The sequence below is a fragment of the Toxotes jaculatrix genome, chromosome 12, assembly GCF_017976425.1.
Source record: "Toxotes jaculatrix isolate fToxJac2 chromosome 12, fToxJac2.pri, whole genome shotgun sequence".
Classification (NCBI taxonomy): Eukaryota; Metazoa; Chordata; class Actinopteri; family Toxotidae; genus Toxotes; species Toxotes jaculatrix.
In genome coordinates, this window is record NC_054405.1 from 18,911,409 (window position 1) to 18,935,748 (window position 24,340).

At 41.0% G+C, this 24,340-nt stretch overlaps 1 protein-coding gene across 2 annotated transcripts in view; it reads right to left on the minus strand.

Moving 5' to 3' along the window:
- Positions 1 to 18,810, minus strand: part of LOC121190611 (actin-binding LIM protein 3-like) — a 36,753-nt gene extending 17,943 nt beyond the window's left edge. Inside the window, exons 1-8 of one of the 2 annotated variants that reach the window (XM_041051495.1) lie at positions 18,672 to 18,690; positions 18,001 to 18,003; positions 15,129 to 15,293; positions 5,947 to 6,130; positions 3,384 to 3,496; positions 1,849 to 1,975; positions 1,455 to 1,548; positions 881 to 968 (exon numbers count right to left, since the gene is read on the minus strand). In XM_041051495.1, the coding sequence (XP_040907429.1) occupies positions 881 to 968; positions 1,455 to 1,548; positions 1,849 to 1,975; positions 3,384 to 3,496; positions 5,947 to 6,130; positions 15,129 to 15,293; positions 18,001 to 18,003; positions 18,672 to 18,690 (793 nt within the window). Of the gene's footprint in view, positions 1 to 880; positions 969 to 1,454; positions 1,549 to 1,848; positions 1,976 to 3,383; positions 3,497 to 5,946; positions 6,131 to 15,128; positions 15,294 to 18,000; positions 18,004 to 18,671 lie in introns of both variants that reach the window. The other variant, XM_041051494.1, reaches the window with a different exon arrangement.
- Between the last annotated feature and the right edge of the window lie 5,530 nt (positions 18,811 to 24,340).

Sequence of the window (24,340 nt, forward strand, 5' to 3'; positions counted from 1 at the left end):
TTTAATCTGGATCCAGCCCAGTCAGGGCAACTTATCTCTGCATGACACAAAATGTCTTTTTTTTTTTATACCTGAAGTTTGTGGTGCTGTGCCTTCTTTAGTGGTACAATTTGAATTTCTTACCCACATTTCCTCCCAAACATAACTGCTAATGCAAAATAGATGATTATGAACATAATGTGTGGGTCATTTGGCTGGGCATAAAATTCAAGTCCCACACAGTCAAGCAGGTTTACCAGTGTCCTCACATCAACCTGTATTTAAATCCATGAGTGAGCTTATTAACTTTAATTACCATAACGCAATTTGTAGAACAGAAAACAATTTAAAACTCTGGCGGTCGGCTGGTTTCATTCAGATTAATTCTGTCAGTGGCAGTGCAGAATAATGGACACAGCAGCAGAGGCGAAGGTTGAGTGGTAATTGACTCCAACCTTTGTGTGTATCTGGAAAACATTAGATGGGGGAAGGTGTGTGTTTGTGTGTCTTCGCCACTGAGTGTAGTAACGAGTGTTGTATGTGAGATCAATAACCTATATAATGGTACTTTGTTAAAAGCAGCCATTTATCAGGTGGCTGTATCCTACTTCTCTATGACTCTGCCTTCTCTCTTGGTCCCACACACACATTCACACATGCACATTCACACACACACACATACTTCCACAGATGCAGAAGAAACACTCAGGCCATCTGGATACTTGCAGGGAACAGCTAATTCAATAGATGCTACAAGTCTATTTTTATGCCTCTTAGCTGTGCAAATTCAGAAGCACCTTTGTATGGCCACAGACGTATATTCACTAAACTACAAATCTATTCTGCTGGTTTTATAAATAGTGTATTCTTTGTCTGGCTCTTCTCTCCTCTGTCCCCTCACCTGTAAGGTACATTTCCTCTCCTTCCAAGAACATCATGTGACAGCGGGCACACCTGGCACAGCTGGGGTGGTAGTGCTTCCCCCCAGCCTGGAGAAGACAAAGGGAAAGAAATCAGAAGGACGAAAGTAAGAGTAAGAGAAGGAAAGCAAAAGGAAACATGCAAGATGACAAACATAAGGCAGAGAGGAGCCAAAGCAGATGACACAAATGAGGAAACGAGAACAGAATGACGATAAGATAGAGAGGAAAAACAATGAGGAGTGAAGAATGGGGAGAGGCGCGATAAGAAATGGAAAAAAAAAGGAATGAATAGGGCAGAGGAGATGAGAAAGTGTTGCTTTGTTGGATTTCCAAAGCTGCTTCATCACCAGTCCACACTTGAGTGAGGGACAGCTGCGTATTTTTGCAGCTTTTTATAGACAGACACACACAGTCTTACACGCATGTACGTAAACCCAGATTTTCTTTCACACAGAATAAAATCATGCACATTTTTCTTCTTTCCGTTCCCGTCTCTCTTATGCATACACACATACACGTACTGTACGTGTGTATATGAACAAATGCACTCACCTCAAGTACTCTGCCGCTGATGTACCTGTTACAGCTCTCACATCTGATCCCAAACTGGGAGTGGTAGTCAGTCTCACAGTAAGGTATCCCATCCCTGCCAGGAACAGAGAGAAAACACTTCTCAGTCTTAATTTACCTCCCGGATTCCTGCAACTGTTCCTCTGTCATTTATCCTGTAACATGTTGTTTTTTAATGTCTGTATCTATTGATCAATCGGAGCAAAAATAACTGATTCCTAAAATATTCTCAAAGACATTTTATTGCGACTTCCATGATTTTACTAGTAGCTGCAGATTTAACAGCTTACACACAAGCAGCCATTTTGAGGAAATCTTTGATGTTCACTCAGAAATACCTACAAACTGGAGAGATGGGGGGGATCAAGCCACCTACTTGCTGATGTACTCTCCAGTGAGCGCACAGCCGCACGTTCGGCACTTAAAACAACTGACATGCCACTGTCTCTCCAGAGCCAGCAGAGACTGACCCTGTTTGATCTCCTCGCCACAGCCTGCACAATCTGAAGGAGAGCAGAGGAAAAACAGGACATAAGAAAGACAAGAACCATTTCCACATTTTCTCATTCATCACCCTTCCTCTCTGCTCTGACAACCTCTCCTCTCCTCATCCCTCTCTCCTGTTGTGATAGTCATGCTGTATTCACCAGATGGGAGCTACAAGAACCAGGCCACAGGACTACCTGGAGCAGCAGGCCACCTTCTGTGAGTGTGTGTGTGTGTGGGTGTGTAGCTGCAGGGAAGGTGGTTGTGTTTTGCAGCATTCAGCAGGTGGACGGTACAACTCTTTTGGTGTTTTTCACCTGTAGGGGAACAACACCAACTCACATGCCGCATGAATCACAAGGAAGTGAGTAATTTCGATTAAATATCGGCAGGCTTCATCAAAACTGTGAACAAAAGCAAAAATCTACGAATCAATTTTTCCTACTACCAAAGTTCAGCGAATGTTCAGTCAGGAAAACTACCTACGGTGCATGCCTACTACATAACAAGGACAGTCTCCCGCCAATTCGAAGCTTATTCTTGTCGTCATCCAATCACAAACCGACACACTCGCCTTTAGCTAATCAAATCGTAAACTGTCAAACTTTAAAAGTGCTCTCTCTCTCTCTGCTGTCATTCAGGTATCATCTCAGCACCGCGACGATTCGCCATCGACCTTCACATTTTCTCATTTTCATTTGTTCTTCTTGTGGTCTCTCCTGATTGAAATAAATTTTGTTTGTGAAGTCAAAGCCTCCAAGCTCCAATTATGTCAAAAATGATTTAAAACATTTTTATTTATTCCTGTTTTTTCTAAGGTTTGATAAAAACTACAGTGCCCAGCTGCTGTAGTAAAAACAATTTTAATTGTGTTACTGAGTGAAACTGTACATTTGTGACTCATTTTCAAAGAATCAAAGAGGGCAGTGAATTCAGCAGCTATTGAGAGACAGACTAAAACGTGGTTTGTTTTCGTCTTTTAATGGGATTGCCTGACAATAAGAACCGAACAGAGTAACACCAGACTTATCTTTTAGTATTTATTATTATTATTATTATTATTATTATTATTATTATTATTATTATTGTGTCCTCTTTTCTTGGAGTCTTTATATTCCTATTTGTATTATCTGTAAATTCTGAGTGCGTGCATCTTCTATTTGCTGCTGTAACAGTGTAATTTCGCCATTGTGGGACTATTAAAGGTTTATCTTATCTTATCTTAATTCAAAGGGCAATTTCTTTGAGCTGTTTCTCATATTTGTTAGAAAAAGAAAATAAGTTCCATTTGCTGATGAAGAGCATCGGATGCAGCTGAAGACTTACAAAAAAGCTCGTAAGTGTACAACTGAGATGGGACTATTTTTGTCACACACTTGTGCGGCGCACAGAAAGGGGTGCATGTGTGTGTGCTTGTTTTCTTACAGCTTGGTCCATGGACCTTGACGGGCTTGTCGCTGTTCAGAGAGTGTGAGCATTGCTGACACACACACTTCTTCCCACAGAAGGTCACCCTGTCGCCAATCGGGAACGGACTCCTGAGAACACACACACACAAAATATTTCCATAAAGTCATGCAGATATGGAAGTGCTGTAATTCTTTTTTTTTCCATCATGCAGTTAAAACATCAGTTTGACCAAATCACAAAAACATGTATTTCACCACTTACCCTCTAGTGGTACAGGATTATTTAGTTTGACATCAGATGCAAATTTTATTTTGCTCTCCTTTGTGCATTTAAAGTTAATAAATAGTGGGAGTAACGGCAGCAAAACTATTGATCCAAGTTATTAACCCCTTCTCCTACAAATTACGTTCATATACTGCAAATTTCCAACAGCAAACAAACCGTTAAACGTATAACGTATATTAAAACATTATTATTAATGATAACCACCAAAATAATGATAATAATAATATATTAAAATGTTTAATATTTAATATTTACCAGCTTTCACCGCTGCCTCCACCCACTATCCACTTACAGTTACAGCAGCACCCAAACAACAGCAGCCGCTTACTGACGGAGCTGCTCTGTCCATGCAATGTCGGACTTTTTACACAGAAAAATGAGACGAAATAAAATTGTAGCCTAGTATTCCCACGATAAACGGAACAAACGGAACACACCGCAGCAGCGTTCCTAACATTAACTGCTCCGGTCCTCTATCTGTATCAGCAGCGACTATAAATCGGCAATGAAGTTATAAGCTAGCGGCAAAATATGCTAATGCATGCTAACTAGTGCAAACATCCAGGTAAAATTGTGAGAAATTTACTTACCGAAAAAACAGCAACACACACTCCTTCGACGGTCGGTTAGTACAGTCTACACTACAACAAGCCATGCTGTCACAAAAACCTATCCGGAAAACAAACACGGACACTGCAGCCCCTGTCAACCGCTGGAGGAAGCCGGAGGCCTCTGGATGTAGCCGCCTAGCCCAGCCGATGCTTTAGCAAAGAGCTAACTGCCAGTGCCTGACTATGGGGCTGTCACTCAACGTAACTACGCCCTAATTTATGTAAGAATTTTAAGCCTAACGGAGGTGGAAACTATCAATAGAGACCAAAAACAAAAAATGTACCAGGCTGTAAATATGTTTTTTTAGGCTGTAAAGTTGGCTATTTTAACATGGGGGTCAATGGAGAATTGCTCACTTCTGGAGCCTAACTGTAGAAATTCATATCACATATTCACATATCACATTTTGATATGAGACTGGGTTGCACGCACACATACACACAGGCAAAAAACTCACCATAAGGAAATTAGAACCTAATGATCTGTTTGCTTTCTATTTATTGACTGTACTTCTTACCAGGCCCACTTATACCAGTCACTTTCATCAAGTCAGCTTTAAGTGAACTGAACTGAATCTAATACTGGATTTATTTGATATATAATGATTAAAGTGAGAGCAGCCAGCAGCCAACAAGCACGAATCATTTCTTCCATTTGAAGTGTTTCATTTTAAACATATTTTAAAATCTCTTCTCATGAACTTCCTGCTGCAGTGTTAGGAGCCTGTGGGAGAGGGGTTTTGACAGATACAAGTAGCTATAGGGTAAGAAAAATCGAGGGCATTAAAACTCAGGATAGCTGCTTAAATTTTTAAATTTTGATCATTCCTTTTTTTAAACTTGTCTCTCACAAGCCCCCTAACCCCCAGATTTGATAGTGAAATACTAAATCACTAAAGGTCCCTTTAAACTCTGGTTAAAGATAACAATACCAATTCTTTTTAAATGATGTGTCTAAAACAAGGCACTGCATTTGTTCTCTTCAAAACCTGGGTTTTGAAGAGAACAAATGCAGTGCCTTGTTGCAGTTTTAATCCCAACTGCAACAAGTTTTATTTACTGTGAATATTTCAATGAATAACCACCTACAGTGTTTCTAAACTCTGTCGAAATTCCATAATGTGCAGATGGCCTGTTTTGGTGTGTAAAGATCAGTGAAAGAAAACACAGATACAGGAATTTTCTGGCCAACGGTACTAATACATCACTGCATTTCAGTTATAAAGGGCCACCTGTGGTATATAAACAGACTTGCGAAGTCATTAATCCACAGTTTGTGGTGCTCTGTGAGAATCTCATTTGTTGCTGTTGTTTTTGTAGTCACACGTTACAGATGAAACAGTGCCAGGAGGATCCCTGAGGACACAACACGTAGAGTTGTAAATGATGGTGTTAGAAGTGAAATCTAGTGTGTACACTGAAAGAAATGCCTGCACCTACTATTATTACTACTACCTTGGCCCATTTAATTTTCAGTACATTGAATTTTAATATTTTTATCGCATATTTCTATAAAATGGAGATTTGCAAAATGAATTGAGGTTCAGTCTGATGACTGTTTACTTGCACTTGTGTAGGTTTGTGATGAGCTGCCAGCTTCACATGTCTGCCTGTCTGTTCCATAACAGTTTAAGTCTGAAAATGTTCTACACACTCCGCACACTCAAACACTCTTCCCTAACCTGCAGATGCTGCAGACGAAGCAGTGTGGGTGGTATGTCCTCCCTAGGGCAGATACCACCTCTCCAGTGATGTACTGGTCGCAGCTGTCACACTGGGTCCCGTAGAGCCGCTGGTAGTCCTCGGTGCAGATGTACTCTCCAGAGTGGTGGAAGAAACCCGAGTGCACCAAGTCACAGCCGCAAACTGAAAAGATTGAGATAAAAAAAACGATTTGGCTCACTCAATTCTTTAGAAATACAAGGAAGACTAAACAAACAGAGATAGAAGTAGATTGTATGTAGTTAATTTCAAGTTCTTTGGGGCAAACTGTCAGGATTACCACAAATCCTGTCCAGTCTGTGGTAAAGAGGTGGTCAAAAGTCGGGTTTTTGTCTGATTATAAGCTATATCTTGCACATATCTACACCAGTTCATTGGATGTGTGATATTCCACAAGCTGCTCCTGTAATTGAGAAATTTCAGTTTTCATTTTGCTGCCTTGACACAAACACCAGTATTAATCCACTTATCAAGAGGTTTCGCCTTCTGGATTGAGGGTAGCTAACAGAAAACGTGGTTTGTGTGTGTGTATTTTGGGGTGGGGGTGGAGGGGGGTTGAAGGGATGGGGTTATTGAGAGTGTAATCTGTTGTCCCGTCTAACCTCCAAAGGGTTAATACTATAATCTGGTTTGGGGATTAGACCAGTAACCATAAACACATACTTTATATTCTCTGTTTTCTCTCTCTCTCTCTCACACATACACATAAATCTGTGTGTTAGAACATAGAGTATGTGTTTGTTATGCGTATTTATGGAGGCAGTGTTGTTTGATAGATGCATGTCCAGGCAAAGAGGCTCATGGGTGCACACAGATACACACACTGTGTTAACTATATTCACTGACAGCATGATGTATGGCTTTTATTTGGCACATGCAAAGTCTTTCAGCCAAATGATTGCTTCTGGTCCAGCTGTGCTGAGGGTGAGGAGGCCTCTGCTGAGCTGGAAGGTTAGACACTTGAAAAGAGGCTGAACGATGATTTGCTTCAGCTCTCAGGGAGGCAGGCACTCGCTCTTACCTCCCATGAGCTGTGTTTTACAGTATTTATAACCGCATGTGGCATTTGGTGACCACAGCCAAGGAAAATCTTCTTATTATCTCACCAGTGTAAAGATTTTAATCATGCAAGTCCCCGTAATGAATCGATTCACTGATGCTGTCACTGTCATCACTACCATGTGTTACCCATTCAGCTCCATGTAAGTCAACACATATCTGTCACTATGATATAATTTCTAGTGTACAGTCCCCAGTCAGTGGAGGCATAAACTGCAGTATGCAAAGTGGCACCATGATGCAACCTGTATGTACTGTACGTTAGACATATGAAAGGCAGCCAACGGATCAAAATATCTGACAGTGAGCTGAATGTCTGGCCTCTAATTAAGCTAATGGCTTTAAAGCCCAGTGGAGTGAATGGATCTGATCTGATCCGAGCCAGTGTGTTAAGTGGCTCAGACACAGAAAGAGAGACAGAAAGAAAGAAAGAAAGAGGGAGATACTGTGGAGCAAGACAAGCAGCCGAGCTGGCTAATTTATTTGTCTACTGGAGCCAACCTGAAGCCATAAAGACATTAAAGCAAAAAATTTAAGTGAACTGTATTCCTTTTCAAAGCTTTCCTGATAAAACCCTGGAGACAAACACATGAATCATTCGATTTTCATTTAGAAAATCTCTGAATCATGGTAACTTTCAATTCCCTTTCAAATAAACTATATTCTTGTAATATTATGTAGATATTCACACGGGACCTCTGCTCACTGCACATTTTATCACTGGGATGCTGACTATAAAAATGGCTCTTAATGCCAAAAGCAGCATAATTGCGCACAGTAAAGGCAGCTTGTTTTATAGAATCAAGGCAAGTTTATTTGTATAGCACCTTTCAACAGCAAGGCAATTCAAAGTGCTTTACGTAAGACATAAAAGACAAAGAACATGTAAAGAAGACACATATCCACATGATTTGAAAGAGTAAAATAGTAGATTAAAAAAATAAGCTAAAATAAAATAAGACATTAAACAGGAGAATAAAAATTGCAATACAGCCACAGTGCAGTGCAAGATATGAAATTTGATGTAATAAAAGGCAGTAGCAAACAGAAAAATTTTAGACTGAGAATTGGAGCACATGTCTTCACAGGAAGCCAGTGTAAAGATCAGAGAAGTGGAGTGATGTGATCTACTTTCCTGGTCTTTGTGCCTTTGAAATTTATACCTAAGCATGTGATGTTCCAACCAACACAGATATGTTCCTTTTCCACAAACAAGTTCATCCTTATTATTCTTTTATAACTGAATGATCTTCTCATGATTTAGTTGATTTAAGATGCTTAAGTCCTTTTTTTCATATGGGAAAGAAAACTGGGACATCATCTCAAACACGAGAAATACTGTACAGTGTTTTTATTTTTCTGTCTCTGAAATGGTATCATAATATTAAAATGCCAGCCTGACCTTTTTCAGTCTGCCTGAGTCTTAAGCTCTTCACAGTGGAAGAGAAACAGCTACAGTAACACACAGACTCTCTCGTGTACGTCATTGCACACACGCACACATGTGTATGTGGCATATATGTCCAACAAGTCAGCCTTTCATTTTTATATTACCTCCACCAAGGACGTTATGTTTTCATCCGTGTCTGTTTGTTGGTTTGTTTGCTTGTCAGCAGGATTATGCAAAAAGTCCTGAACCACTTTGCACCAAACTTGGTGGGGGGATGAGCCAGCCCTGTTAAAGGGACAGAACCAGGAATTTTTTTATCGCTTGCGAACTTGAGACTGGCCCTTCTTGTTATCCATCGGGATTTAAAAGACAGTGAATGTGGCTCAATGTGAAAAGTAAGGATTCACTAAAGTCAAACAGCTATGGTGATGTAATCTGTGCAAACCTACATACACATGCAGATACACTGGTGTTTACTCTCTCTGTCTCTCACCGTCTCAAAAGGAAACACTCTCCTTTGAGGATGGTGGCCGGGTGCTTCTCATCCTTTCTCACCCTGCTGATAGCGTTCACACATTCATCACTGTCTGAGTGGAAAACTATTAAGATGTGGAGGAAAACAGGAAAGAGAGGGAGCTGTTCAGGCTTGGCCTCTCTGGAGGGACCTCTGGGATATTTGGACTTCAGATCACAAGCCAAATTTTTAAAACTGTCCTTATAGACCATGATCCATTGTATATACACAGGCTGCGCCGGCTGATACAGCTTTAATTTTCAGCTGCGGCATATCCAATATTGTGGTTTTAATAATCAAGACCATAAAGTAATATTTCAATATAGTTTTGCTATATTTTGCTTCTCCCTGGTGAACTTTCAAACTTTACTGGGTTTTTTTTTTTATTGGTCTAGTTTTATTAGCCGTGTGATGATCCACTGACTTTTCATGTAGCACCATCATTAGTTCGAAGCTTTGGTTTTTGACTAAATACCCACAAAAGTACTGACATTCCCATCAGCCTCAGCTGTACTTAATGTTGAGTGCTAATTAGCAAATTTTAGCATGCTAACACACTAAATTAAGATGGGTAGTGTGGTAAAAAAGAGTCCTGCATCAGTTTGTTAGCACTGAGAGCATGTTAGCATGCTGACAGGCTTACGTCAATAGTGCTGAGGCTTCACATAGCATGGCTGTAGACTCTACTATAAGTGCATTTTTTTTACACTGACAGCCTATTTCAAGTTTCAGAACTGACACTTTGCTTCTAATAAAGACAAATTGTGAGCAAAGCTCACTAAGACCTGTGTAGAGGATTTTTTCTTTTGGACAGAAAGTAAATGGAGAGTGATTTATCCCAAAATGTCAGGGGTTATTCCCACAGGCACTACCACACAGAGGTCTGTTTGTTCACAGACCCAAATTGTCTAGCAGATTGTGCAGTATGGAGACAGGTCCATAATATATGTATGAACATGAAGTCATAAGATCAGATCAAAATTCCTCTGAAAACCATTTGACGGTTCAGGAATTACACCGAATGCTAAATGAACAAGCTCATCTCTAACCCCGAATAACTTCATTAAACTGAAGATTTCATGTTACAGATTTACAGTGTCATTATAATAGAAGCAGAAAATGCCACAGCAGAGAACTCCCAGAATATAAATGAGTATGGGCCTTCCTGCTTCCATCCATTATTCCCTCTGTCACATGACATTTTAGCCTTTCATGGACAGTCAGGACAAATCTTCCTGTATCCACTTGAACTTGCTGTTTGAAGCTTAATGTTAAAATAGGTCAAAGACTTGTCTGTCACTTCCATGCAGGACCTGTCAAGCAAGACCCTGTGACCCTATGTGACCTTGCGCTGACCATCCCTGGCCCCATGTGTTATCCCAAACTCTGAAGGTTTTCTACATTTAGAAAACCTGTGCGCTGAATCGGCAGAAACAGGACGGTTCCCGTGAAGTCTGCTGAGTCCTAAATGAAACCAAGCAGTTCAGACACAGCAAAGAGAGTATTATACACAGTGATTTAGTCCTCCTATACACAGGGGCATTAATCAACAATGAGTCTGGACAGTCATTAACAAGATCACCGAGATGATCCAAAAAATGTGTTTAATTTCTTTGCGTCCTTGTGTGAATTCAATCTCCTGTACATCACAGGTGATTCTTTATGTTAGATAGCTGATCCCGTAGTAAAGAGAGCAACAGCATTTTTTATGACCATCTACAACCATCTAGAGAGTCATCCAGGCTCCATATTGACTTACTGCGCAGCACAGGCAGACTCCAGCGAGACAGCTGTCTATTATGACAACTACGATGACCCCACAAATCCTAGGAGCAAGTCTGTATGGGGACCTTTGACTTGTATGACTTATTCTCACCAGATGGAAGAAACAAAGTGAGAAGTGAAGTGAAGTGAATCTCAAGTTAAATTTTAACTCATCAAACACAGGTGTAGCTAGTGACATTAATTGCTGCTTTGCATCGCAGTCATTTTCTGGAGCCCACAGAAGCCATCGTTAATGTTATCAGCCCCATCTGTGATTCTCCTGCAGTCGAAATGTCTGTCAAAAGATCTATGAATTTGATGAACGATTAAAAAAAAAATAAGAGTGCTGGCAAGACTGTCAAGGCTGAGGGCAGCAAGATTTATTCAGAAAGCAAAATGACAGGTATAAGATGAACACAAAACAAAACATCAGTCTAGTATTACTCACGCTGGCAGTTTGGGCGACGTTTAACTCATTAGAAAGATCGTTCTAACTTTCTACTCTAGAGTGAGAGTAAAAGGAGGCTTAAAGAGAAAGCAAACAGAAAATATATTTCAGGGCGCAAATAAATAATATAAATGCGAATTAATAAATAAAACCATGGTCTTCCTCTACCCTTTCATTCCAGTCTCTACTCCCTTCTTCTCTCTCTCTGCTCCATCAGTTTCATTCTTCACCAGCCTCTTACTTTCCCTTCCTTCTGCACATCAGGGGGGCAGGTTCAGCTGCAGTTCATCGCAGCCAGTGAAGTATTTAAATACTTTGCTTCTGCGTCTGTTAACAGTGATTTGTAGCCCATTAGATTGAAGTGCTTGAGTTCTGGACACACATACGCATAAACACACACAATTGGCAGAAAGACAGCTGATAATGATTTTCTTTGTTTACTGCCAGCGGCTGTAGCAAAGGGTCAGGGGAATGAAAGATGGGGGTACAGGAAAGATGGATTTAAGAAAAAAGTGATATAAATGAAGATAGATGCTTGAAACAAGAACTCCTGCAGGCCTGATACACATGTCGACTGTCTCAACTTTCTGGTTCAGCTTCCACATGCACAGAAAACTATAAATGCGTGCACGGAAACACACACGAGCACCAGCACACTGACCCACTGTTCAAATGTTCATGCAAACAAACACACAAAAGAAAAGAGTGCTGCACAGCTGAGCTGATACAGCGGTTAGTGCTTCACAGTTTGTCCTTGAAGTCTCTTCTGAACAAAGAGCCCGGCCATCCGTGACTGTCTCTTTGACTGAGCGTTCACTAATACTGATAAAATACTCGTACTCCTCGTTGTACTGGTACATTTTCTCTTCTAAAACACAAACTTGTTTCAAATGGGTCACGCTTTGTAGTTCGCTTTACAGTGTAAGAAGAATCATGGGAGTCTGCTTTAAATTCTGTTGAGAAGGTGAAACACCTGCAGTAGTATGATCCATCCGAATAAATTAGTGTGTACATCACCTTCGAGGAGAGACTCTTTCACTGAAAATGGTCCCAGAAACTCTTCAAAAATGGGATTTGAATAGTATAATAGACACACGGCCTTTTATCTCAAAATGGCTTATGAAATGTTTTGATGCACAGTGAGAATCAGACTATTTGGGGTATTTGTCCCATTTTCCAGTCGTGACTGAAGTGGTTCTTTACAAGAGAGACACTGTAAGGTCGCAGATGATGTACATGGCTCAATTTTCCGGTGAAAAATGGGAGAGGGGAGAAGAGGAAAGGATTATTTTAGACACGAGGCTGAGAGGAGACATGGAGAAAAGAGAAGAAAGGCAAGATGGGAGTCAAGGGAGAGATTAGAGGAGGCTGAATAGAGAGAAAGCATCATATGTGAGGAGAAAGGGAAGCAGACAGCAAAGTGAAGGGATGAGGATGTGGAGGAAGAGAGGGAGAGACAGGGGGACCCAGGGGAGGTATCAATGAGGCTATCGATCTGTCCATCCAGCACACGTCTGCCGTCCTGTCACTGTCTTCCCTCATTTATTTGCATCATCAACATGGGATGGGTTTCCTCGCTGTAGCTTCTGTGCATTTGCATGAGTGTGATCAGGATGGATCAAAGAGTCCAACCAGTCTACAGCCCAACTGAGGGATTACACTGGTACAGTTTTCTGACATGTTATGGATTTCAGCTTCATTGTTAACACTGGTAAAAAAAAAACCAAGAGGTTATGGCGACATATTTGGACACCCAGCAGGACATGGACATAATAATCCCAAAAACTGGCACTGTTTGCTTTGTTCGTATTGCGCTGACATAAAAAACAAAGTTGTCAGGACACTTCACTCAAAACCACAACTGTCAACCTCATGGTGGCACTAGATGAAAAATCGGTGGAACGACAAAGTCAGTAGGATTTATCCTCTGAGGACCACAAATATCTGCACAGATGTCATGACAATCGACTCAATGGCTGAGAAATCTCTCCTCCTCTCCTCTCCTTTCTCTCTTTCTGTCCATGTTCCAAAAAAAACCCTCTTCAATCCCAAATAGCCACACTAACCGGAGATTACACTGTTTACCAAACAAAGGCACACTGTAACTCTGACATTCACAGCACAGCTACAAACAAAGAATGTGATACAACGGAGCGACAGAGAGGCAGAGGAGTGGAGAGGATAAGATAATGAGCAGAAGAGGAAAAAAAACACAGATGCCTGTGTGCTAAAAGCTGATGATTTGATTCTTGTCCACTTCATCAGCTGATGTCTACTCAGCCCACTGTCCATTAGCTAAAAGTCATTAAGCTTACTCTGCAAGATCAATTGTCCATAATAATAAATACTTTAATATCAAAGAGGGAACACTTCCGTCAATAAATCTGCCTTGTGTCCCGTCAGAAGGAATGAGGGCTTCTGTTGAGCAAACAATTAGTCAATTAGACAATCAATTATTCAACCAAACAAACAATCAAAGCAGTTATTTCAGCTCTGGTTATTTTTAAGATCTGCAATGAGCAATGCTGCATGAGACAAAATAAGGTTTTTCCCTGGAAAAAAAAGAAGAAGAAGAAAACCCTCCTCTTTGGTGCTTTGTGGGCTGAGAGCATTCAGGCGATGTTACTGGCAGATCAAACAGAGAAAACTGTGTTGTCTTGCAGCACGCTTTGGGACTATGTGGGTCTCAGTCTGTGAAAGGGGGTTAGCTGGTTGGAGTCTGAGTACCGGCTGAAAACCTGCTGACTGCACTGCTAAGCTAGCTGCTGACTCCAGACCTCTATTTGTGCGCTCTGCCCCACCTGCTCACTGGTGAAGCTTGAACATGTGAAGTCTCACTGTCGCAAATACTCATTCTGTGCGAGTGCACATGCAACTACACACATGGAGACGCATGTATATGAAAAATGAAAACAATGAGAAAGGAAACACAGTGACTGTGCTCTTCAAAAAGCCTCTTTCAGTTCCACAGTTAAATTTTGCGAGTTCGCTGTCTTTTTTTTCTTTATTTCTGCTTTTTTTGTGACACTGTGGGACAAAAAAATTACTACAGCTCTTACTGCTGACGTGTATGAGTTACTGTAGGTGCTGTGTGTTCTTGTTTGTGTGTTTGCTCTGCTGTGCATCTTGTCATTGCTTATTGAGGCACCTGGATAGAACGGAGACATGTTAATGTCACCGGTGACACCTGTGCTTTTCCTACTTAGACCAGTCAAAACAGTCTGCTGTGACAAAGGAGCTTGGACACCAGGAGATTGAAGCCATCTGCCATCTGGGTTTTACACTGAATTAACTCATACTAGATGATAGATGAGTACTGCGGTAAGGCTGACATGTCAATCAGATGCCACCAAATTGACTATAAAATGCCAACAGACACCTGGTCATCAGAGGACAAGTATTGTACGGTGCAGGGGCAAAATCTAGAGGCAAATCAAAGCACGCGGATTAGGCTGGGATATTTAGACAAAACTGCAATGCCTCTCATGTTTAAAGGATCAAAGATCTTCCCACCTTCTGTTCACTGTGAAGCTATCACATGTCACCTTTTGTTTCTGGTGACAATGAAGCCCAATTACTGATGCTTCTGTGTCACTGAACGCCTTTTTTTCCTCTCTCATGCAATAAACTTTGTGACTGGCTTTGATGCTGGTAAAGTCATGGTTCAGTTTCTGTTTCAGTGAAGACAGAAGCTATCACTGATACAATTGTGCTGGCTCCTTCTTGTCTGAGTACTGGTAATTATTTAATATTTAATTATGCAAATTGACGTGGGTGGAATCCACACATGAAAACCCGTGCATTAGTCCAAGACTGAAAAATAAATGAATGTGAAACACTGTGTGTGAGTGTGGGAGTGAAGGATGGAAGCGGATGTGAAGGCACGTATGTGTGATGTGTGGAAGCATATTTGTGTGTGTGTGTGTGTGTGTGTGTATGTGTGGTGAGTTTTTTTCATGTTCTTTACCTTGGCAGGTGAAGCAGTGAACATGGAAATGTGTGTTCTTGACGCGCACCACCTCCCCGCGACAAACCTCCCCGCAGCGCTCACACACGATGGGTGAACTTCCACGGCTGGAGAGAGGAGAGCTGCTGTTGTTGTTTCCTCCGTAAAGACCTGACTGGTACTGAACTGTTGAGGAGAGGAGAGAAGAGGAGAGGATCAAAAACATGCCACTTACTGTCATTTTGAGGTCTTTGCTTAACATCTGATCAAAGTGTGATAAAAAAAAAAAAAACGTGGAACGACTGCCTCAAAATGATGAGAGACCTGATGTAATTTTTCCCAGGCAAGTGTCTTGTTAGAAAAATTTGACAGCCAAACACAAGCTTTAATGTATAATGAATGTAAAAAAAAGTTGCTCAGGTTTGTCTTGTATATTAAACAGAAACAAATCAGAACCACAAGTTAACTAAATATTATTTTTCATAAATCAGTGAAGACGTTTTCTTCGCCTCAAAAAAACTCATCTCAGCCTTCAGATGATACTTTTCTTTAATGTCACTCAAACACTGTGGCAACCGATTCTGGTGGATCAATACGACGGAGAAACGCATTCAAATAGACACACAACAACAAAACAAAGAGGCAGACACACACACACACACACACTGTAATCGCATTCACACTCGACTGAAGGTTTAGAGGAGATGAAGACAGCTTAGTGATTGACTTTGTAACTAGTAGTGGCTCCTGGAAAGTCTGTCCCTCTGCCAGGGAGATCAGCAGGACTTACAACCATTCATTACAAGAGAGTGGCTGAAGGGTGGGACAGACAAAGAGCCAGAAAGACAGATGTATACTGACTGACTGTGACAATTCAAACTGTTCATTGTGTTCAGTGTCTTACATGTTTCAGGAAATGTACAGTTACTTATATACTGTATTCTTACTGTAGCACATAAAATATTTTTATACTTATTTATTTCTACCCTCGACTCATCACTTCTCCCTTCAGCTTGTATCCTCCAGCAACTTGTTCTTTGTGCATGTTTCAATTGAATCTTGACACACACAGACAAAGACACACTACCGGGGACAGAAAAGGGCACAATGAGGCCGTTTGGGGATTACACCTCTTTCATCCTCACTTATGAAACTGGTCAAATCCCTCTTAGTGAAACAAGTCCTTTCTTTACACACACACACACACACACACACAGAGTTATGGTAGTACAAGACAAAAGAGCAGTGGAGAAAATAGATTTAATTCACTGACTGATTTGATTTGCTGCAACAGTTGGCTGTGCCCTGCACACTGTACAAAAAAAAAAACTGAACAAAAATTCTACTGTAATCTACTCAGTTCAGTGACATTACACTTAATGCTGCAGCATCCCAGAGTATTACGCAATAGCAGCAAACAAAACATGCTGGCAGGTTAAGCTGATGACAGCAGGAGAGACAGAGAGAGTTGTGGATCTATAAATGTTTTCAGGAGAAAAAAAAGGTAAGGTAAAACTAGGACAGAAATGTTTCCTAACAAATTGTATCATCACTATGTGTGTATGTGTGTGTGTATCCCACAAAAGCTGGCATTGGTTGTGTAGCCAGATGGCAGCACAAGGACTGGAACCACAGACAGAGAAAGATCTGAGCCACCTGTGTGTGTGTTTGTGTGTGTGTGTGAGAGAGAGAGTGAGAGAGAGAGTGAGAGAGGGGGAAGGAGAGAGAGAGTCTTATGGTGGTATTTTTGTGTACATTTGTTATAAATAGTCTGTTTATATTTTGTATGTTCTACTTTATGGAATAAATTAATTTGAAAATGTGCAACGTGAGGTTGTATGCATTGTAAGTGTGTCTATGTTGTATGTATGTTGTGTGTGTAACTGCCCGGCAGCCAGGTAATGACGTGTGCACATACAACCTTTAACCGCTGTCTACATTCCCTTCCCTTCCCTTCTTTCTTTCTCTCTAAGATGTGAAGCATAGTTTTGTGCAGAAGAAACACACTTGTGACCCAGTGGAAGGTCCTGACCCCCAGGGTGGTGGACACTACTCTAGGTTATGACCAGGTCAACCCAAGAGTGATTGTTTTCTTCTTCTGGTTTTATATGGATAAGTTGTAATTTTCCAGCAGTTTACATAAAAAAAAATGCAAAAAATTTGAAGACCATCCAAAGACATTAACCTAAGATTTATGTTGTGACCCCTCAGATTTATCTTATGACCCCTTGGGGGTCCCCACCCCCAGGTTTGGAACCACACAGGACAACATCACAGTATCGACTGATATGAACAAGCTATTAATCAATTTGACTCCATCTGTACATCTGTGCTCCTGCACGTCTCTGTTCTGACTTCTTAAAACTGACTCTTAAATGTCTCACAGTTGAGTGACAAAACGTCTCAAATCCAACCGATTTGATTTTCACAAAAAACAAATCCCACCTCTATTTTCCTACAATTCTCATTAAAGCAGCCTCAACGTCGAATAAGCCATTTATTCTGCACTGTTTGACAGCATCACATATTCATTCTGACCTTTGACCTCTTGGATAAAGAGCGTGGATAAAAAACCAATAAGCTCTCCCTTGGTGTCAACCAAGCCAGTCAGTCAAAAGATAATCCCCTTCTTTTCTCTGGGAGATTTTTGGGGTGACAGTAGCCCCTCTGCTACACTGACATGGTTGTAAATATATGGCGGAGCAGCCCCACCAAAGCCCTTAAAAATAAAGATCCTAAATATCTTGCTTTGGTGGGATTTATAAAACTGAACATCTGCTAGGAGCAGTAGGTAGCTGCTTGATGGCTCACACTGACCTTCAAAGCCACTTTTTAGGGGGGGTGGGGGTGGAAAATAAATTTTGGGATTTAGTGGTTTCATGTTAATAAAAACCTGCTTTATGTGGTCCTATGTTTGGGCCTTGGTGGCATTTTAATGTGTGTCCTGCACAGTCTCAACCGAGGATGTGCTCTTTTGTCTTCTGGCTATCAAAGAACAGCAGGCTTCCTCTCTTTTCTCCAAAATATCTGAGTAGCTGTCACAAGATTGTCTTGTCTTTTCTTACATGACTGTGATTAATTGCAATAATCACTGATTTCTAAAAATATTTCTAACACAACAAACTAAAATTGATTGACAGGGTCGTGTGACTGTGGACGAAGATTCCTGGTTGCTATCAGGAATCTTTATCAATCCATACACACTGAAGGCAACATAAACTAACATTCATGAAAATACAGATGAACACTGGCAGCTATCAATACACAACACTAACCTCTGTTTCTAACCTTCATTGACAGGGAGCTGGCTAATGACATGATGAAATACGGTGTCAATAAGCGTGTCAGTGATCAATAACCTCAGTGAAGGGCTGTTTATGTCTACTTCAGGTTAAACCCTCCCAGGACGCCACGTTATTGATTAGGCAGAAGCTTACACACACTCATATGAACACCCACATATTCCCATCACCCTCAACACACACACACACACAGCCTACACGTGTCCAACTTAACATACACACTTCTGACACACACACACACACACACACACACACAGCTTACCATTTGTCGGTCCACTCATGATGTGAAGTCTAACAGCTTGAATGATCCACTCTCGGAGTCTCTGTCAGTTCACGTTTCCAGCAGCAGGAGAAAAGCTTGAACTGTGACCAGGCACTCCTGTCAACTCTCTCTATCCCGGTCCGATTTAAAACTCTCCGCCTCAGTCTGGACAGGGCTTTCCCTGCTCCTCCCGGCAAGCCGATTATACTGCCAGGCGACAGACGACTGAACCTCTCCACCCGGCGTAAAGGCAGCCGGTTGAGGAATTAAATCGAAACTGACGGCACCATCCTCCTCCTCCTCCTCACGGCTTCAGCTCCTGCCTCTCCCACCAAACACACCCCAGCAGTCCTCTGGTTCGGTGCGGAGGAGTCCATTCCTCCCTGAGCAGTCAGTGCGCACCCGTGGACGCCCGCATGCCTGTGCGCTCCGGTGCAAAGACTGAAATGCTGGATGGTGAGTTTCTGCGGGAGTGGGGGAATTCACTGACTCGAGGCTGTCAAAGAGTCTTTCACCGGGCAGGACGGAGTCCTTCCACGGTGCGAGAGCGCCGAACAGCGTCTGAACTCCAAAATGCCGGGGAAAGAGCACCAGCCAAACCTCAATGTACAGCTGTGTTATGACTTTTAATTGCCACGACTCTGTTGGGATTTTATACGAGTATTATATGTGTTTGTAATTTAGTATTTTGTCGGTCCCGTGTGGTGTCAATGTAATATTCCCGTAATGTTCCTATTAGGAAAAGTGTGTCAATAGCTCTCAACGGTCAGTTAACGGTGGCCTGATTGTGGGCCACTTTAATCCTATCTGGTATTTTTATGTCAGTTTAATAATCATATAATAATTCTATAGGGAGTTTACAGAAGAAAGTTCAACCCTAAAATTACATGCTATTCCAATAAATTAGTTATGCAAATCATGAAATCATAAATCACAAACTGATCGTGTCTTTGGTTTCATTTGGAATTTTAATTTAGTACAACCAAATTAAGTGTAATTGGAACATTGTGCATCAGAGAGTGGTTTAGAAAACATCACATTTAAATCACCATACATAGGGATGTCTGAGTGTCATTTAGCAGTTGTTTTATTACTCACTGTCCATGGCTGGCATAATCTGCCTGGGGCCGAAAATTAGCTGACTGGCCCCTGATGGCCTCCCACTCATTCTTCAGGTTTTGTTGTTGCCTCCAGGTTCCTATTGTGAGCTGAGGACACAAAAACCAACCAGCACTCCTGTGATGGACCTGACACCAGGTTTTCTGTGTAACGGATTGTTTTAAGGAATATGCAGCATGTGAGCAAAATTTAGGGACAATAATGAAGGCATTATACTTTGATGGTGCAGATTCCCCACACAGAATGACATGCAGTGAATGTGTATGTGAAAGTGATTTTACCATGGTAATTTATGCAGGAAGTTTAACTGCATATAAAGATCTAAATATTGAGTTTATTCTCATCACTTTTCTTTTCTTTAACTGCACTGACATCGCTTTCATATCATATTAAAACAAGGAAATGAGTCATGGTGACTCATATACTGTGACAAGATTTGTACTCTGTGGTCAGACTATAGGATTGTTTCATCTAGCCATCAAAACAATGACAGAATAAGAATAAAACAAATTTAAAACATGGCTCCAATGTTCCTTGACTTCCATTTAAGATGTTCAATTAAAACTGAACAATCACAAGCACACTGGCTGTAGGTACAAAGAAACACCAAAAGGTGGCAGTGTATGTTTGGACAATATTCCTCGAAGCAGTGTGCTGTCAGTAGAAAGACCTCAGTGTCCAGTATTACACTATGTCCATCTAGTTAAATGTCAAAATGGAAACTAGAAAACTGAAAACTGAAATAAATACCTGATTACTGTCTGTCCAGGCTGCATGAGATGTATTGTGGGTAATGTAGTGATTAAAATAGCAGTAGATATAAAAAAGCCAACACTATAATCAAACATAATAGTTAAATTCAGTATCGGTATGGTCTGATTCCCTCTTGCAAACAACAGCCTGCTAGCACAAAAACATGTTTATACAGTTACCTTTCAGTCTGTCCTGGCTGACTTCCCTGTAACTGAAAACAATGTGCAGGATACTTCCTGCAATTACCGGCAAACCAACCACTGACGCTTCCTAATGCCTCCTGCTGATGCTTCTGCACAAGAAAGGAAACATCTAAAAACAGCTTTTCTCCTAAATGAAAAGCTCTTCGTCTGAACAGTGGAAATAAAGAGGCAACACATTTCAGAACAGAACTGATCACGTTCTGACCTGCGGTGCGTGTAATGATTCTGATCTCCTTTTCTTGTAAACGTTGGTTCCACTAGGTGTTTCTACCTCTGATCCCAGCAGTTTGACTGTTGCCTTTCTGTCTCTTCAGAATTACAGTGTCAGAACTTTCAGTCTTGGCCGATGCCTTCAAATCCGAAGTCGACTGGGGTCAGAAAAACAATATGTCACCCGGAGTATCAACTTCAGTTTGAGACTCTGCGGGGGCATTCAGGTGTGATTAATGACCCATTGTCAAGTCAGAGCGCCTATTTAAAAGCATTTGGGAGAGAGTTCCTTCAAAAGAACATTGTCTGGTACCCACACTGTGTATTTTACTGAACTCTGCCTGTGTCGTGTTGCATTACTCTGAGCATTTAGAATTTTGAATGAGGACTCGGAGTTTGTAGTGCAGAGTAGCTGGGCCCCAACAGGTTGTTCTGCATTATACAGGGCACTGTTGGATTTTCCAGTACTCTGTTAAACGACAGCATTTTTTTTCCTATTATTAAGTAATAGAGGGCAATGGGTTTCTACAGTTTAAAAGTCTTTGTGTTGAAGTATTGCAGTCTTGTTCTAAAAGGGGAAACACAGAGGATATCTGGTGTCTGTGAAAGATGAAGTGACATTGGTGCTGGTCAGACCAGATGCAGCTGATGGGGAAGTTAAAGAAGTAAGATCTTACTAAAGACAGTATGAACCTAAGCAAAGTGCTATTTAAGTGCATGCATGTGAACATAAAATGCTGTTTCAAAAATGAGGAAAAAAAAAAGATGCCACCAACCACATATTACACCTCCTTTTCTCATGGTGTTTGGGTGAGGACAGAAAGACAGATACTGCTGAGAATTTAGTTATGTAAGATTATTTTCACATGGAGTTTGAGATGGTCATGGCCTGTGTGACCCATGAGCCTCCACTTGTCTCTGTGCCATGTCTTGTGTATTGTGCGCTACCAGGTAAGATGTCGACATAAACTGGCAAAAAAATCAGTCCACATTTTTCATCCAAGATTGATGTAAAAATATTGATTAGAGCATCTTTAACATTAAACTGGCTATGGAGTACCTTTAACCAGGTAGAAATCTATGTGTAGAGAAAAGACAAGTCAAATGGACAGATTTATTAATCTGTTCATACATAGTTTGAGAAATTTCTTTCTTTAACTTCTCAGGCTAAAATGAATTTCAGCAATCAGCATTTGAGGCTATTTCAAAAGGAAAAAAAAACACATACTCAAACAATTAAGGTCCATCAAGGTCCCTTCCACAGGCATAAATGTATTGTTCTCCAGAAATTATGCAGGCTTCCCCTGACCCAGTGACATTCATATCATCATTCATCCATGTTTTGTCTGATGAATTTAATTTCATTTTGCAGCATCAAAAATATTTGATACTGGCACTGAAGACGTTTATTGATAAAAGTTTGTGGACATTCAAACACAGAAGGTTTCACAGCATGAGGTACTGATGTTTTGCAGTACTCCTACATTCAATTTTCAAGTTAGTCTCCACAATAAGAGTGGTTAGTCTGTGTTTGTGTTTATTTATTATATTGTGGAGACATAGGTCTGTGCACACAGTCACACTCTGAGCAGTCTCCTCCCATTTGAAGACAGAAATTTAGTTCACGTGTAAGTATCAAAGGTCCTGGTACAAGTTGTACCAAGACCTTTGATTGTCAGGAAATGAGACAAGGTGAAGGTAAGGTCACTGGTGTGTATGTGTGTGTGTCTGAGAAAAATTACTGGTCTACCTCCACTTCCTGTGATTAAAGGGTCATGAGTCGGGGTATTTATGTCAGGGTTGTGTTCTTTACAGTCAGATCTATTATTGCTAATTCAGAATTTAGAGGTCAAAGGTCACACTACACTCCCCCAAAAACTTTGAATTTATAGCTGCAGGAGATGAAAGCAAACAAATCAAAACATGTTCATGTTTTTTCTTTAAATAAATGAGAGACCACACCTCACATCCACAGACCTTCAGAAAGACAATGAAAACACATTCTAGTGTTTTGTAGTTTCATCTCTCCCATGACCTGTCATGGTAAAACCACCGCAGGGCTTTTTACACCATATCAGATGGGGATTATCTTAACCATCTCTCAGCCAAGATACATGTTGTTCTGTGTTGTTCCACTGTACTGATGGTGTCATTTTTCACATGAAATAATCTCAGTCAGCCATTTTTGACTGTGAAGAACATTCAAGGCAAATAATTCAACTCATAATAGCTGAGAGCTGTTTTCCTTACAATTTAAAATACCTTGTTGAAGCATATCAGTGATGTGGCACTGAAGTTTGCCGTTCTAGTAGATTAGACACGTAAGCCTCAACATCCAACATCCATCTCCCTCCCTCACATCGTTCAGACCTGGGTGTGGAGCCAGGTTTTCACAGCTTTGGTTATCCAAAGAAGTTGGAGCAGCTGCCAGACAGAAATTCTCTGAGCCTTTGGGTGCAGTAAAATAGCAGAACAGAACTGTAAATGACATCTCTCTCTCTCTCTCTCTCTCTCTCTCTCTCTCTCTCTCTCTCTCTCTCTCTCTCTCTCTCTCTCTCTCTCTCTCTCTCTCTCTCTCTCCAGAGTCCACCACAGAGAGAGTTAGGCGAGACAAACCTGGAAAGTGACTGCGGTCAAACGGTCTCTGAAAATGTGTTTGTCCATAAGGAGTATTCAGGTTCTATCAATTGAGTTTAAAGATACAGTGAAATTACTGCAAACACTAAATGACCCAGGTTTTTACTTGATGCAGTTAAATCTCTTAAATGACTGAAATGAGGTGAAACAAGTGATCAATTCATTGATCCAAGGAGTATTTTGAAAACTGATTCATTGTTGTAATTGTAAATCAGACGCTCCAAAATGTGTTTATTTTCAAGAGACAAAACCCTCTGGTGGCCGAAGGAAAGGTGGCAGGGCCAGTGGAAGAAGTCAGGTGATGGTATCATGGGGTGACAAACATCCACAGAGGGAGGGGGATGAGGTAGACCAATGGGTCACCAAAATGTCAGACTTTAACATGGGAGACAGCTGTTTCTTTCCCCAACATTGACAGTCAACACTGTTTTTTTTTTCACACCCGACCACAGTCATTTCAAACCTTAACCATGGTGTCATCAGGAGTTGTCTTGGCCTCTGCTGCTTCACTCTTGACTGTCCTGTTGTGATCTGTCTCCTGCCAGTCCCCTGACTTCATCAAAGTGCTACACTTAATCACAGGACAACCCCTTTAATATTAAAATTACATATCGTTTTGAGTTATTAGTGGTTTCTTTCCACAGGATACAGGCACGATGAGAGATGAGGGTGTATGATGTATGCTGAATGAATGTGTGAGTTTCCTCACCTGAAATCCTCCGGGCCATAAATATGGCTACATCAGCT